Genomic DNA, 15020 nt, shown 5'->3' on the forward strand with positions numbered 1-15020 from the left:
TACAATATTTGCAGTCAGACATACAGCTGGTTAGTGCAAAGGCCGTAAGCTAACAAGAACATGCTCATCCAGAAGCAGCGCTCCTAGTGGCGGGGACTTTAATGCAGGAAACTAAACTCAGTTTTTACCTCATTTCTACCAGCATGTTAAATGTGCAGCCAGAGGAAGAAAAACAAACTCTGACCACCTTTATTCCACACACAGAGATGCGTACAAAGCTCTCCCCTCGCCCTCCATAAATCTGACCATAATTCTATCATCCTGATTCCTGTTTACAAGCTAGAACTTTGCAGGAAGTAGCAGCGACTAAACTCCAGTATGGAAGTGGTCAGATGACGTGGATCTCCTTCTAGGACTGTTTTGCAGCACAGACTGGAATATGTTCTGGGATTCATCCAATGGCATTGAAGAGTATACCACCTCGTACAAGCTTCATCAATAAGTGCATTGACGTGCGTCCCCACGGTGACCATAAGTACATACCCCAACCAGAAGCCATGGATTACAGGCAACATTCACTGAGCTAAAGGGTAGAGCTGCCGCTTTCAAGGGACGGGACACTAATCCGGACACCTATAAAGAAATCCCTATGCCCTCGGCACTATCAAACAAAGGAAAGCATCAATACAGATTAGTTGAATCCTGTCCACCGGCTCTGGCTCAGTCGGATGTGGCAGGACTTGAAAACTATTATGGACTACAAGGAAACCTGATCACGAGCTGCCCAGTATGAGCCAGGCCTACCCAGGCGAGCTACATGCCTTTTATGCTCGCCGAGGAAAGCAACAAGGAAGCATGCATTAGAGCACCAGCTGTTACGGACTGACTGTGTGATAATGCTCTGTAGCCGATGTGAACTGATGGAGATCAGTGAAGACAAGAAGCGACACACCACAGATGGAGCTGATTGAGAGTGAGATCAGTGAAGACCAGAACTACACCACAGATGGAGCTGATTGAGATCAGTGAAGACCAGAACTACACCACAGATGGAGCTGATTGAGATCATTGAAGAACAGAACTACACCACAGATGGAGCTGGTGGAGATCAGTGAAGACCAGAACTAGCATGGTAACCTATAAGGTCCTGTAGGGAGGAAGCATGGTAACCTATGGGCCCTGCAGAGGAGAAGCATGGTAACCTATAGGTCCTGTAGAGAGGAAGCATGGTAACCTATAGGTCCTGTAGAGGAAGCATGGTAACCTATAGGTCCTGTAGAGAGGAGCATGGTAACCTATAGGCCCTGTTGAGAGGAAGCATGGTAACCTATAGGCCCTGTAGAGAGGAAGCATGGTAACCTGGGTCCTGTAGAGAGGAAGCATGGTAACCTATAGGTCTGTAGAGAGGAAGCATGGTAACCTATAGGTCCTGTAGGAGAGGAAGCATGGTAACCTATAGGCCCTGTAGAGAGGAAGCATGGTAACCTATAGGTCCAGAGAGGAAGCATGGTAACCTATAGGTCCTGTAGAGAGGAAGCATGGTAACCTATAGGTCCTGTAGAGAGGAAGCATGGTAACCTATAGGCCCTGTAGAGGAAGGCATGGTAACCCTATAGGCCCTGTAGAGAGGAAGCATGGTAACCTACAGGTCCTGTAGAGAGGAAGCATGGTAACCTGGGGTCCTGTAGAGGAAGCATGGTAACCTATAGGCCCTGTTGAGAGGAAGCATGGTAACCTAGGCCCCTGTAGAGAGGAAGCATGGTAACCTATAGGTCCTGTAGAGAGGAAGCATGGTAACCTAGGTCCTGTAGAGAGGAAGCATGGTAACCTGGGTCCTGTAGAGAGGAAGCATGGTAACCTAGGTCTGCAGAGAGGAAGCATGGTAACCTATAGGCCCTGTAGAGAGGAAGCATGGTAACCTATAGGTCCTGTGAGAGGAAGCATGGTAACCTATAGGTCCTGTAGAGAGAAGCATGGTAACCTATAGGCCCATGTGAGAGGAAGCATGGTAACCTGGGTTTATGAAGGAGAGCATGGTAACCTCATGGGTCCTTGAGAGGAAGCATGGTAACCTATAGGTCCTGTGGGAGGAAGCATGGTAACCTAGGCCTGTAGAGAGGGCATGGTAACCTATGGGTGTGTGGGGAGGAGCATGGTGGCGCTATGGGTCTGTATAGAGGAAGCATGGTAACCTATAGGCCCTGGAGGAGGAAGCATGGTGACCTGGGTCCTGTAGAGAGGAAGCATGGTAACCTATAGGTCCTGTAGAGAGGAAGCATGGTAACCTGGGTCCTGTGGGAAACATGGTAACCTATAGGTCCTGTGAGAGGAAGCATGGTAACCTGGGTCCTGTAGGGAGGAAGCATGGTAACCTATAGGTCATTTAGGAGGAAGCATGGTAACCTAGGTCCTGTAGAGAGGCATGATAACCTATAGGCCTTGTAGAAGGAAGCATGGTAACCTATAGGTCCTGTAGAGAAGCATGGTAACCTGCCGGTCCTGTAGAGGAAGCATGGTAACCTATAGGTCCTGGGAGGAAACATGGTAACCTGCTGGGTTCTGTAGAGAGGAAGCATGGTAACCTGGGTCCTACAGAGGAAGGAAGCATGGTAACCTATAGGTCCTGTAGAGAGGAAGCATGGTAACCTATAGGTCCTGTCTGAACCCAATATAGTCTGGTAATATCTGAATATAGAGCGAAAGCATGGTAACCTATAGGCCCTGTAGAAAGGAAGCATGGTAACCTATAGGTCCTGTAGAGAGGAAGCATGGTAACCTATATGCCTGTAGAGAGGAAGCATGGTAACCTAGGTCCTGTAGAGAGGAAGCATGGTAACCTAGGTCCTGTAGGAGAAGCATGGTAACCTGGGTCTCCTGTAGAAGGAAGCACGGTGGCCTATAGGCCCTGTAGAGAGGAAGCATGTAACCTATAGGTCATTTAGAGAGGAAGCATGGTAACCTGGAGGTCTGTAGAGAGGAAGCATGATAACCTATAGGCCTTGTGAGGGGAAGCATGGTAACCTAGGTCCTGTAGAGAGGAAGCATGGTAACCTATAGGTCCTGTAGAGAGGAAGCATGGTAACCTATAGGTCCTGTAGAAGAAGCATGGTAACCTAGGTCCTGTAGAGAGAAGCATGGCCAACCTATAGGTCCTGTAGAGAGAAGCATGGTAACCTGGTCCCTGTAGAGAGGAAGCATGGTAACCTATAGGTCCTGTCTGAACCCAATATAGTCTGTTAATATCTGAATATAGAGCGAAAGCATGGTAACCTATAGGCCCTGTAAGAAAGGAAGCATGGTAACCTAGGTCCTGTAGAGAGGAAGCATGGTAACCTACTGCCCTGTGGAAGCATGGTAACCTATAGGTCCTGTAGAGAGGAAGCATGGTAACCTAGGTCCTGTAGAGAGGAAGCATGGTAACCTATAGGTCCTGTAGAGAAACCACGGTAACCTAGGCCCTGTAGAGAGGAAGCATGGTAACCTATAGGTCCTGTGAGAGGAAGCATGGTAACCTGGGGCCTGTAGAGGAAGCATGGTAACCTGTTTCCTGTAGAAAGGAAGCATGGTAACCTAGGTCCTGTAGAGAGGAAGCATGGTAACCTATAGGTCCTGTCTGAACCCAATATAGTCTGTTGTTTAGTACATATGTTGTTTGCAGTACAGTAGATCAATAAACGGACAGTAGTTGAGCTGCTGAAAAGCCTAGTTAATGCGTAGGTCAAATTATCTTTTGAATTTCATGTGTTTTTCGGGCTTCAGACAAAAACGAATATTTCAACCAAAACAGTGTTTTGTTTTTAATATACTCCTTCTTTGTAAACATGTACCACACACCTGGTATTCACCTGGTATTCACTGGTATTCACCTGGTATATGCTGTTCACTGTGTTGAGTAAACCCTTAGTAAACCTGCGTGTGTGTCCTGCAGGTGGTCCCTGTCTATGTCCTGTCCAAGATGGAGTACCAGCTTTCTTATGGAGTGGAGAGTCTAACTAAGACTGAGGCCTGCCGGCTGTGGGCCGAGACACTACTACACTCCAGCACTGTCCCCTATATAGGTAAGATTCTAGTACACTGTCCCCTATATAGGTAAGATACTAGTACACTGTCCCCTATATAGGTAAGATACTAGTACACTCCAGCACTGTCCCCTATATAGGTAAGATACTACCACACTGTCCCCTATATAGGTAAGATGCTACTACACTCCAGCACTGTCCCCTATATAGGTAAGATGCTACTACACTCCAGCACTGTCCCCTATATAGGTAAGATTCTAGTACACTGTCCCCTATATAGGTAAGATACTACCACACTGTCCCCTATATAGGTAAGATACTAGTACACTCCAGCACTGTCCCCTATATAGGTAAGATACTAGTACACTGTCCCCTATATAGGTAAGATACTAGTACACTCCAGCACTGTCCCCTATATAGGTAAGATACTACTACACTGTCCCCTATATAGGTAAGATACTACTACACTGTCCCTATATAGGTGAAGATGCTACTACACTCCAGCACTGTCCCCTATATGGGTAAGATGCTACTACACTCCAGCACTGTCCCCTATATAGGTAAGATTCTAGTACACTGTCCCTATATGGGTGAGATGCTACCACACTGTCCCCTATATGGGTGAGATACTAGTACACTCCAGCACTGTCCCTATATGGGTGAGATGCTAGTACACTCCAGCACTGTCCCTATATAGGTAAGACACTAGTACACTGTCCCCTATATGGGTAAGATACTACTACACTGTCCCCTATATAGGGAAGATGCTAGTACACTGTCCCTATATGGGAAGATGCTACTACACTGTCCCCTATATGGGTAAGATATACTGCATGTCCACTATGAGTGAATACTGTGTCCCTATATGGGAAGATGCTACTACACTGTCCCTATGTAGGAAGATGCCACTACACTGTCCCCTATGTGGTGAGATGCCCTACTACACTGTCCCCTATATGGGTGAATGCTACTACACTGTCCTACATAGGAGATGCTACTACACTGTCCCTATATAGATAAGATGCTATACACTGCATCCCTATATGGGTGAATGCTACACTGTCCCTATATAAGGAAGATGCTACTGCACTGTCCCCTGTGGGGAGATGCTACTACACTGTCCCTATATAGGTGAATGCTACTACACTGTCCACTATATGGGTAAGATGCTACTACACTGTCCCTATGTAGGAAGGTCACTGATACACTGTCCCCTATATGGGTGAATGCACTACTGCACTGTCCCTATGTCTATGAGTGGATACTAGTACACTCCAGCACTGTCCCCTATATGGGTGAGATGCTACTACGCTCCAGCACTGTCCCTATATGGGTAAGATTCTAGTACACTGTCCCCTATATGGGTAAGATACTGCTACACTGTCCCCATATGGGTAAGATGCTAGTACACTCCAGCACTGTCCCTATATGGGTGAGATGCTACTACACTGTCCCTATATGGGTGAGATGCTACTCACACTGTCCCTATATGGGTGGATGCTACTACACTCCAGCACTGTCCCTATATGGGTGGATGCTACTACACTCCAGCACTGTCCCTATATGGGTAGGATTCTAGTACACTGTCCCCTATATGGGTGAGATGCTACCACACTGTCCCCTATATGGGTGAGATGCTAGTACACTCCAGCACTGTCCCCTATATGGGTGGATGCTAGTACACTGTCCCTATATGGGTGAGATGCTAGTGCACTCAGCACTGTCCCTATATAGGTGAGATACTAGTACACTGTCCTTATGGAGTGAGATGCTAGTACACTGTCCCCTGGGTGGATCTTCTTACACTGTCCTATATGGGTGGATGCTAGTGCACTGTCCCTATATATGGGTGGATACTACCCACTGTCCCCTATATGGGTGGATGCTACTACACTGTCCCTATGGGTGGATACTTCTGCACTGTCCTATGGGTGGATACTGGTACACTGTCCCTATAGGGTGGATGCTAGTACACTGTCCTATGTGTGGGTGGATGCTACCCCTACACTGTCCTATATATGGGTGGATGCTACTACACTGTCCCATATGGGGAGGATGCTACTACACTCAGCACTGTCCTATGGGAAGGATGCTTCTGCTGTCCTATATGGGTGAGACACTGCTACACTGGGCACTGTCCCCTGGGTGGATGCTGCTACACTGTCCTATATGGGTGGATGCTACTGCACTGGGCACTGTCCATATATATAGGTGAGATGCTACTACACTGTCCCTATATGGGTGATATGCTACTACACTGTCCCTATATATGGGTAGTATGCTAGTACACTAGGCACTGTCCCCTATATATAGGTGGATACTACTACACTAGAGCACTGTCCCATATATGGGTGATATGCTACTACACTGTCCTATATGGGTGGATGCTACTACACTGTCCCCTATATGGGTGGATGCTAGTACACTGTCCCTATATGGGTGAGATACTAGTACACTGTCCCTATATAGGTGATATGCTACTACACTGTCCCTATATGGGTGGATGCTACTACACTGTCCCTTATATATGGGTGGATGCTACTACACTGTCCCTATATATGGGTGAGATACTACTACACTGTCCCTATATATGGGTGAGATACTACTACACTGTCCCCTATATATGGGTGAGATGCTACTACACTGTCCCTATATGGGTGAGATGCTACTACACTAGGCACTAACCCTATATATGGGTGAGATGCTACTACACTGTCCCTATATATGGGTGAGATACTAGTCTTGCTAGGCACTGTCCATATATATGGGTGGATGCTACTACACTGTCCTTATATATGGGTGGATGCTGCTACACTGTCCCATATATATGGGTGGATGCTACTACACTGTCCCTATATATGGGTAAGACACTACTACACTGTCCCTATATATAGGTAAGGATACTAATTACCTCCAGCACTGTCCATATATGGGAAGATGCTAGTACACTGTCCCCTATAGGGAGGATGCTAGTACACTGTCCCCTATATGGGGAAGATACTAGTACACTGTCCCTATATAAGGTGAATGCTACTACACTGTCCCTATATGGGGTAAGATGCTACTACACTGTCCCTATATGGGAAGATGCTACCACACTGTCCCCTATATGGGTGGATGCTACTACACTGTCCCCTATGGGAGATACTACCACACTGTCCTTATATGGGAAGATCTGCCACACTGTCCCCTACTGGGTGGATGCTGGTACTGTCCTATATGGGTGGATACCTACTACACTGTCCTTATATGGGGAAGATGCTAGTACACTGTCCCCTATGGGAAGATGCTATACACTGTCCTTATATATTGGTGGATGCTGCTACACTGTCCATATGGGAAGGATGCTAGTACACTCCAGCTGTCCTTATATGGGTAAGATGCTGGTACACTGTCCCTATGTAGGGAAGATGCTAGTACACATTTGGGAAGATGTACACTGTATATAGGAGATACAGGACTACACTGTCCCTATATGGGTGGATACTACTACACTGTCCCCTATATGGGTAGACACTACTACACTGTCCCCTATGGGGGAGATACCTACTACTGTCCCTATGGGTAAGATGCTACTACACTGTCCCCCTATATGGGTGGATGCTACTACACTGTCCCTATGGGTGGATGCTACTACACTGTCCCTATATGGGGTGGATGCTGCCACACTGTCCCTATGGGTGGATGCTGCTACACTGTCCCTATATAGGGAAGATACTAGTACACTGTCCCCTATATGGGAAGATACTAGTACACTGTCCCTATATATAGGTGATATTCTACTACACTGTCCCTATATGGGTGAGATTCTGCTACACTGGAGCACTGTCCCTATATATGGGTAAGATGCTACTACACTGTCCCCTATAGGTGAGATGCTACTACACTGTCCCTATATATAGGTAGATATTCTACTACACTGTCCCCTATATGGGTGGATACTACTACACTGAGGCACTGTCCCATATATGGGTGAGATGCTACTACACTGGAGCACTGTCCCCTATATGGGTGGATACTAGTCACACTGTCCCTATATGGGTGAGATACTACTACACTGTCCTATATATTAGGTGGATACTACTACACTGTCCCTATATATGGGTGAGATGCTACTACACTGTCCCTATATATGGGTGAGATACTACTACACTGTCCCCTATATAGGTAATATACTACTACACTGTCCCTATATGGGTGGATACACTGTCCCTATGGTGGAGCACTGTCCTGCTGTCCCCTGGGTGGATGCTGCTACTGTCCCTATGTATGGGTGGATGCTAGTGCTGTCCCTATATGGGTGGATGCTACCACTGTCCCCTATGGGTGGATACTGGCTACATGAGGCACTGTCCCCTGGAGGATGCTACTACACTGTCCTATGGGTGGACACTTTGATGCACTCCAGCACTGTCTATATGGGTGGATGCTGCTACTACACTGGATTGGATGCTGTCCCTGTAGGTGGATACTAGTACGCTCCAGCACTGTCCCCTATATGGGTGGATGCTACTACACTGGAGCACTGTGGATTGATATGGCTAAGCGGTCTGTACTGTCCCTATATGCTGGTGATGATGCTAGTGGATTGACTGGGCACTGTCCCTATGTGGGTGGATGCTGCTACACTGTCCCTATATATAGATTGAGATGCTAGTACACTGTCCTAATATGGGTGGATGCTGATGCACTGTCCTATGTATGGTGGATGTTCTGCTGCACTGGAGCCTTGTCCTAATAATATGGGTGGATTCTGCTACTGCTGTCCTATATATGGGTGGGATGCTACTACGCTGGAACTGTCCATATGTGTAAGTTGAGGATGCTGCTGCACTTTTGTCCCCTATTGGATGCTGGATACGCTGGGCTGCTGTCCACATGTATGGGTGGATGCTAGTCTACACTGTCCTATGGGTGGATGCACTACACTGTCACATATATGGGTGATGTTTCTGCACTGTCCCTATGGGTGGATGCTGCTACACTGGGGCACTGTCCCTATGTATAAGGTGGATCTACTACACTGTCCCTATGTAAGATGAGAATGCTACATAGAGGCACTGTCACACTATATAGGTGGATGCTAATACTGTCTATATATGAATTGGATACTACACTGTCACCATGGTGTGTTCTGCTACTGGGGCACTGTCCATATATATAGGAGTGTGTTAATACACTGTCCTAATATGGGTGGATGCTGCTACACTGGGCACTGTCTAATAATATGGGTGGATACTACTACACTGTCCTAATATGGTGAATCACTGCTACTGGAGACGCTGTCTATATGGTGGATGCTTACTACCACCCTGGAGCACTGTCCCCTATGGGTGGATGCTGCTGTGCTGTCCCCTGTATGGGTGTGTTCTGCTACTTGTCCCTATATGGGTGGATGCTGCTGCACTGGAGCTGCTGTCTATGTGTAGATTGGATGCTGATGCCTGTGTCCCTATATGGGTGGATGCTGCTACTGCTGTCCCTATGTGGTGTGTTCTACTACCTGTCCACTATATAGGTAAGATACTACTGCTACCAGCACTGTCCATATATAGGTAATATACTACTACACTGTCCCTATATAGATTAATATACTCTTACACTAGAGCACTGTCCCTATATAGGTGATATGCCACTACACTGTCCCTATATAGGTAATATACTACTACACTGTCCCCTATATAGGTAATATACTACTACACTGTCCCCTATATAGGTAATATACTACTACACTGTCCCCTATATAGGTAATATACTACTACACTGTCCCCTATATAGGTAATATACTACTACACTGTCCCCTATATAGGTAATATACTACTACACTGTCCCCTATATATTTTTTTATATTTTTATATATTTCACCTTTATTTAACCAGGTAGGCTAGTTGAGAACAAGTTCTCATTTACAACTGCGACCTGGCCAAGATAAAGCATAGCAGTGTAAACAGACAACACAGAGTTACACATGGAGTAAACAATTAACAAGTCAATAACACAGTAGAAAAAAAGTCTATATACATTGTGTGCAAAAGGCATGAGGAGGTAGGCGAATAATTACAATTTTATTAAAATCTACAAGTGTGATTTTCTGGTTTTTTTCTCATTTTGTCTGTCATAGTTGAAGTGTAGCTATGATGAATAATTAGTGGGCCTCATCTTTTAAGTGGGAGAATTTGCATGGTCTGGTGGCTGACTAAATGCTTTCTTGCCTCACTGTGTGTATGTATGTATATATATATATAAATATACACAGTGTTGTAACAATGTGCAAATAGTTAAAGTACAGAGGAATAATATATATATATATATATAAATAGCTAGTATTTATAATTGTGTTTGTTCTTCTGGTTGCCCTTTTCTTCTGTAAAGGTCACAAATATGTGCTGCTGTGATGTCACACTGTGGTATTTCACCCAGTAGATTTGTGATGTAACACTGTGGTATTTCACCCAGTAGATTTGTGATGTAACACTGTGGTATTTCACCCAGTAGATATGTGATGTAACACTGTGGTATTTCACCCAGTAGATGTGATGTAACACTGTGGTATTTCACCCAGTAGATATGTGATGTCACACTGTATTATTTCCCAGTAGATTTGTGATGTAACACTGTGGTATTTCACCCAGTAGATTTGTGATGTAACACTGTGGTATTTCACCAGTAGATATGTGATGTAACACTGTGGTATTTCACCAGTAGTTTGTGATGTAACACTGTGGTATTTCACCCAGTAGATTTGTGATGTAACACTGTGAGTATTTCGCAGTAGATTTGTGATGTAACACTGGTGTTTCACCAGTGGATATGTGATGTAACCACTGTGGTATTTCACCCAATAGATATGTGATGTAACACTGTGAAATTGTTTTCACTACAGTGGATATGTGGATGTAACACTGTGGTGTTCACCCAGTAGATTTGTGATGTAACACTGTGACATTACGCCAGTGGGTTTGTATGGCTGCTGTGGTGTTTCACCCAGTAGATTTGTGATGTAACACTGTGCCTTTTTAATTATTTCACTGATAGATTTGTGATGTAACATGTGGTATTTCACCCAGTGGGTTTGTGATGTAACACTGTGGTATTTCACCCCAGTAGTTTGTGATGTAACACTGTGGTATTTCACCAGTGATTTGAGTGCTAACCTGTGGTGTTTCGCAGTGGATATGTGATGTTTTACTAATTATTTGCCCAACCAGTGGTTGATGTAACACTGTGGTGTTACTTGGTTTGCAGTCTTATGCCGTGGTGTTCAGCCTTTGATGAATATGTGATGTAACACTGTGAGTGCTTTACATTCCACCAGTAGATTTGTGATGTAACACTGTGAGTATTTAACCCAGTAGATTTGTGATGTAACACTGTGGTATTTCACCCAGTAGATTTGATGTAACACTGTGGTATTTCACAGTAGATTTGTGATGTAACACTGTGAGTATTTCACCCAGTAGATTTGTGATGCAACACTGATGTTTCACCCAGTAGATTTGTGATGTAAGATCAGGTATTTAACCCAGTAGATATGTGATGTTTCACTGGTATTTCACCCAGTAGATATGTGATGTAACACTGTGGTATTTCACCCAGTAGATTTGTGATGTAACACTGTGGTGTTTCACCCAGTAGATTTGTGATGTAACACTGTGTTCACCCAGTAGATTTGTGATGTAACACTGTGGTATTTCACCCAGTAGATTTGTGATGTAACACTGTGGTATTTAACCCAGTAGATATGTGATGTAACACTGTGGTATTTCACCCAGTAGATTTGGGATGTAACACTGTGGTATTTAACCCAGTAGATTTGTGATGTAACACTGTAGTGTATTTAACCCAGTAGATTTGTGATGTAACACTAATTATTTCACACCCAATCAGATTTGTGATGTAACACTGTGGTATTTCACCCCAGTAGATTTGTGATGTAACACTGTGAGTATTTAACCCAGTAGATATGTGATGTAACACCAGTATTTCACCCAGTAGATATGTGATGTAACACTGTGGTATTTCACCCAGTAGATTTGGGAGTTTATCAAAATAGATGTTTTCTAATTCTTTGTGGATCTGTTTAATCGGAGGGTAATATGTGTCTCTAAAATGGTCATACATTTGGCAGGAGGTTAGGAAGTGCAGCTCAGTTTCCACCTCATTTTGTAGGCAGTGTTCATGTAGCCTGACTTCTCGAGAGCCAGGTCTGTCTACGGTGGAATTTCTCAATAGCAAGGCTATGCTCACTGAGTCTGTACATAGTCACAGCTTTCCTTAAGTTTGGGTCAGTCACAGTGGTCAGGTATTCTGCCACTGTGTACTCTCTGTTTAGGGCCAAATAGCATTCTAGTTTGCTCTGTTTTTTTGTTAATAATTTCAAGTAATAATTTCTTTGTTGCCTCATGATTTGCTTGGGTCTAATTGTGTTGCTGTCCTGGGGCTCTGTGGGGTCTGTTTGTGAACAGAGCCCCAGGACCAGCTTGCTGAAGGGTCTCTTCTCTCTCTCTCTCTCTCTCTAGGTCATATCAGCGCCCACACTTCAAAGGTAGCTCTGCTCAGGAAGCTGCCAGAAAACTGGAAACCCAACTCTTCCTGTGACTTCAAGTGAGTGTCCTTAAGGACAGGAGAGCCATACTACAGAAATGCATCTAATCATCACTAGCTGTCCTCAGTGATGTATGTTAGAATTAATTATCTCATGTCTATCGTCCTCAGTCCAACCTGATGTTTATCTATTCTCTCTACTCTGCTCTCTCTTATCCTCTATTATCCTCTACTCTCTCTTTCTCCTCTCTACTCTCTTCTGTCTCTACTCTCCTCTCCTACTCTACTCTGGTTTCCTTTTCAACTCTACTCTCCTGTCTCCTCTACTCTACTCTCTCTAATCTTCCGTCTCTCTCCTCTCTTCTCTACTCTACTCTCCACTCTCTCTATTATCTGTCTCTTCCTCCTCTACTCTCTCGCCTATCTACTCATCTCTCTCTACTCTACTCTTCTCTCTCCTCGGTCTTCTCGCTCCTCTGTCTTCTCTCCTCTGTCTCCACTCTCCTCTGTCTCTACCCTGCAGACCAGCCAAGTCCCTCAACATACTGCATCATCTGCTGAAGAAGATCACTGGGTGAGTTGACTTCCTCTTACTGGTGAGTTGACTTCCTCTTACTGGTGAGTTGACTTTTCCTCTTACTGGTGAGTTGACTTCCTCTTACTGGTGAGTTGACTTTTCCTCTTACTGGTGAGTTGACTTCCTCTTACTGGTGAGTTGACTTGCTCTTACTGGTGAGTTGACTTCCTCTTACTGGTGAGTTGACTTCCTGTTACTGGTGAGTTGACTTCCTGTTACTGGTGAGTTGACTTCCTCTTACTGGTGAGTTGACTTCCTCTTACTGGTGAGTTGACTTCCTCTTACTGGTGAGTTGACTTCCTGTTACTGGTGAGTTGACTTCCTCTTACTGGTGAGTTGACTTCCTGTTACTGGTGAGTTGACTTTTCCTCTTACTGGTGAGTTGACTTCCTGTTACTGGTGAGTTGACTTTTCCTCTTACTGGTGAGTTGACTTTTCCTCTTACTGGTGAGTTGACTTTTCCTCTTACTGGTGAGTTGACTTCCTCTTACTGGTGAGTTGACTTTTCCTCTTACTGGTGAGTTGACTTTTCCTCTTACTGGTGAGTTGACTTCCTCTTACTGGTGAGTTGACTTGCTCTTACTGGTGAGTTTACTTCCTCTTACTGGTGAGTTGACTTCCTCTTACTGGTGAGTTGACTTTTCCTCTTACTGGTGAGTTGACTTCCTCTTACTGGTGAGTTGACTTTTCCTCTTACTGGTGAGTTGACTTCCTCTTACTGGTGAGTTGACTTCCTCTTACTGGTGAGTTGACTTCCTCTTACTGGTGAGTTGACTTCCTCTTACTGGTGAGTTGACTTCCTCTTACTGGTGAGTTGACTTCCTCTTACTGGTGAGTTGACTTTTCCTCTTACTGGTGAGTTGACTTCCTCTTACTGGTGAGTTGACTTTTCCTCTTACTGGTGAGTTGACTTCCTCTTACTGGTGAGTTGACTTGCTCTTACTGGTGAGTTGACTTCCTCTTACTGGTGAGTTGACTTCCTGTTACTGGTGAGTTGACTTCCTGTTACTGGTGAGTTGACTTCCTCTTACTGGTGAGTTGACTTCCTCTTACTGGTGAGTTGACTTCCTCTTACTGGTGAGTTGACTTCCTGTTACTGGTGAGTTGACTTCCTCTTACTGGTGAGTTGACTTCCTGTTACTGGTGAGTTGACTTTTCCTCTTACTGGTGAGTTGACTTCCTGTTACTGGTGAGTTGACTTTTTCCTGGTGAGTTCTTACTGGTGAGTTGACTTTTCCTCTTACTGGTGAGTTGACTTCCTCTTACTGGTGAGTTGACTTTTCCTCTTACTGGTGAGTTGACTTTTCCTTGACTTCCTCTTACTGGTGAGACTTGCTCTTGACTTCCTCTTACTGGTGAGTTGACTTTTCCTGGTGAGTTGACTTTTCCCTCTTGCTGGTGAGTTGACTTCTCTTACTGGTGAGTTGACTTTTCCTCTTACTGGTGAGTTGACTTCCTCTTACTGGTGAGTTGACTTCCTTACTGGTGAGTTGACCTCTCTTACTGGTGAGTTGACTTCCTCTTACTGGTGAGTTGACTTGCTCTTACTGGTGAGTTGACTTGCTCTGGGTAGTTGACTTTTTCCTCTTGAGTTGACTTGCTCTTACTGGTGAGTTGACTTCCTCTTACTGGTGAGTTGACTTCCTCTTACTGGTGAGTTGACTTCCTCTTACTGGTGAGTTGACTTCCTCTTACTGGTGAGTTACATCTACTGGTGAGTTGACTTCCTCTTACTGGTGAGTTGACTTCCTCTTACTGGTGAGTTGACTTCCTCTTACTGGTGAGTTGACTTGCTCTTACTGGTGAGTTGACTTGCTCTTTGGTGGTGACTTCCCTCTGACTGGTGAGTTTTATCTTACTGGTGGTTGACTTCTCTTGACTTGCTCTTACTGGTGAGTTGACTTGCTCTTACTGGTGAGTTGACTTCCTCTTACTGGTGA

At 44.9% G+C, this 15020-nt stretch overlaps 1 protein-coding gene across 1 annotated transcript in view; it reads left to right on the forward strand.

The window, feature by feature from the left end:
- The window catches only part of LOC115126858 (interactor of little elongator complex ELL subunit 2), a gene marked incomplete at its 5' end in the record, with an annotated part of 27577 nt that extends 14467 nt beyond the window's left edge, over nucleotides 1–13110 (forward strand). Inside the window, 3 exon segments of the mRNA XM_065014530.1 lie at nucleotides 3869–3998; nucleotides 12479–12563; nucleotides 13027–13110. Coding sequence (XP_064870602.1) covers nucleotides 3869–3998; nucleotides 12479–12563; nucleotides 13027–13081 — 270 coding nt within the window.
- Nucleotides 13111–15020: the final 1910 nt, after the last annotated feature.

Source organism: Oncorhynchus nerka, unplaced genomic scaffold (genome assembly GCF_034236695.1).
Source record: "Oncorhynchus nerka isolate Pitt River unplaced genomic scaffold, Oner_Uvic_2.0 unplaced_scaffold_2763, whole genome shotgun sequence".
Lineage (NCBI taxonomy): Eukaryota > Metazoa > Chordata > Actinopteri > Salmoniformes > Salmonidae > Oncorhynchus > Oncorhynchus nerka.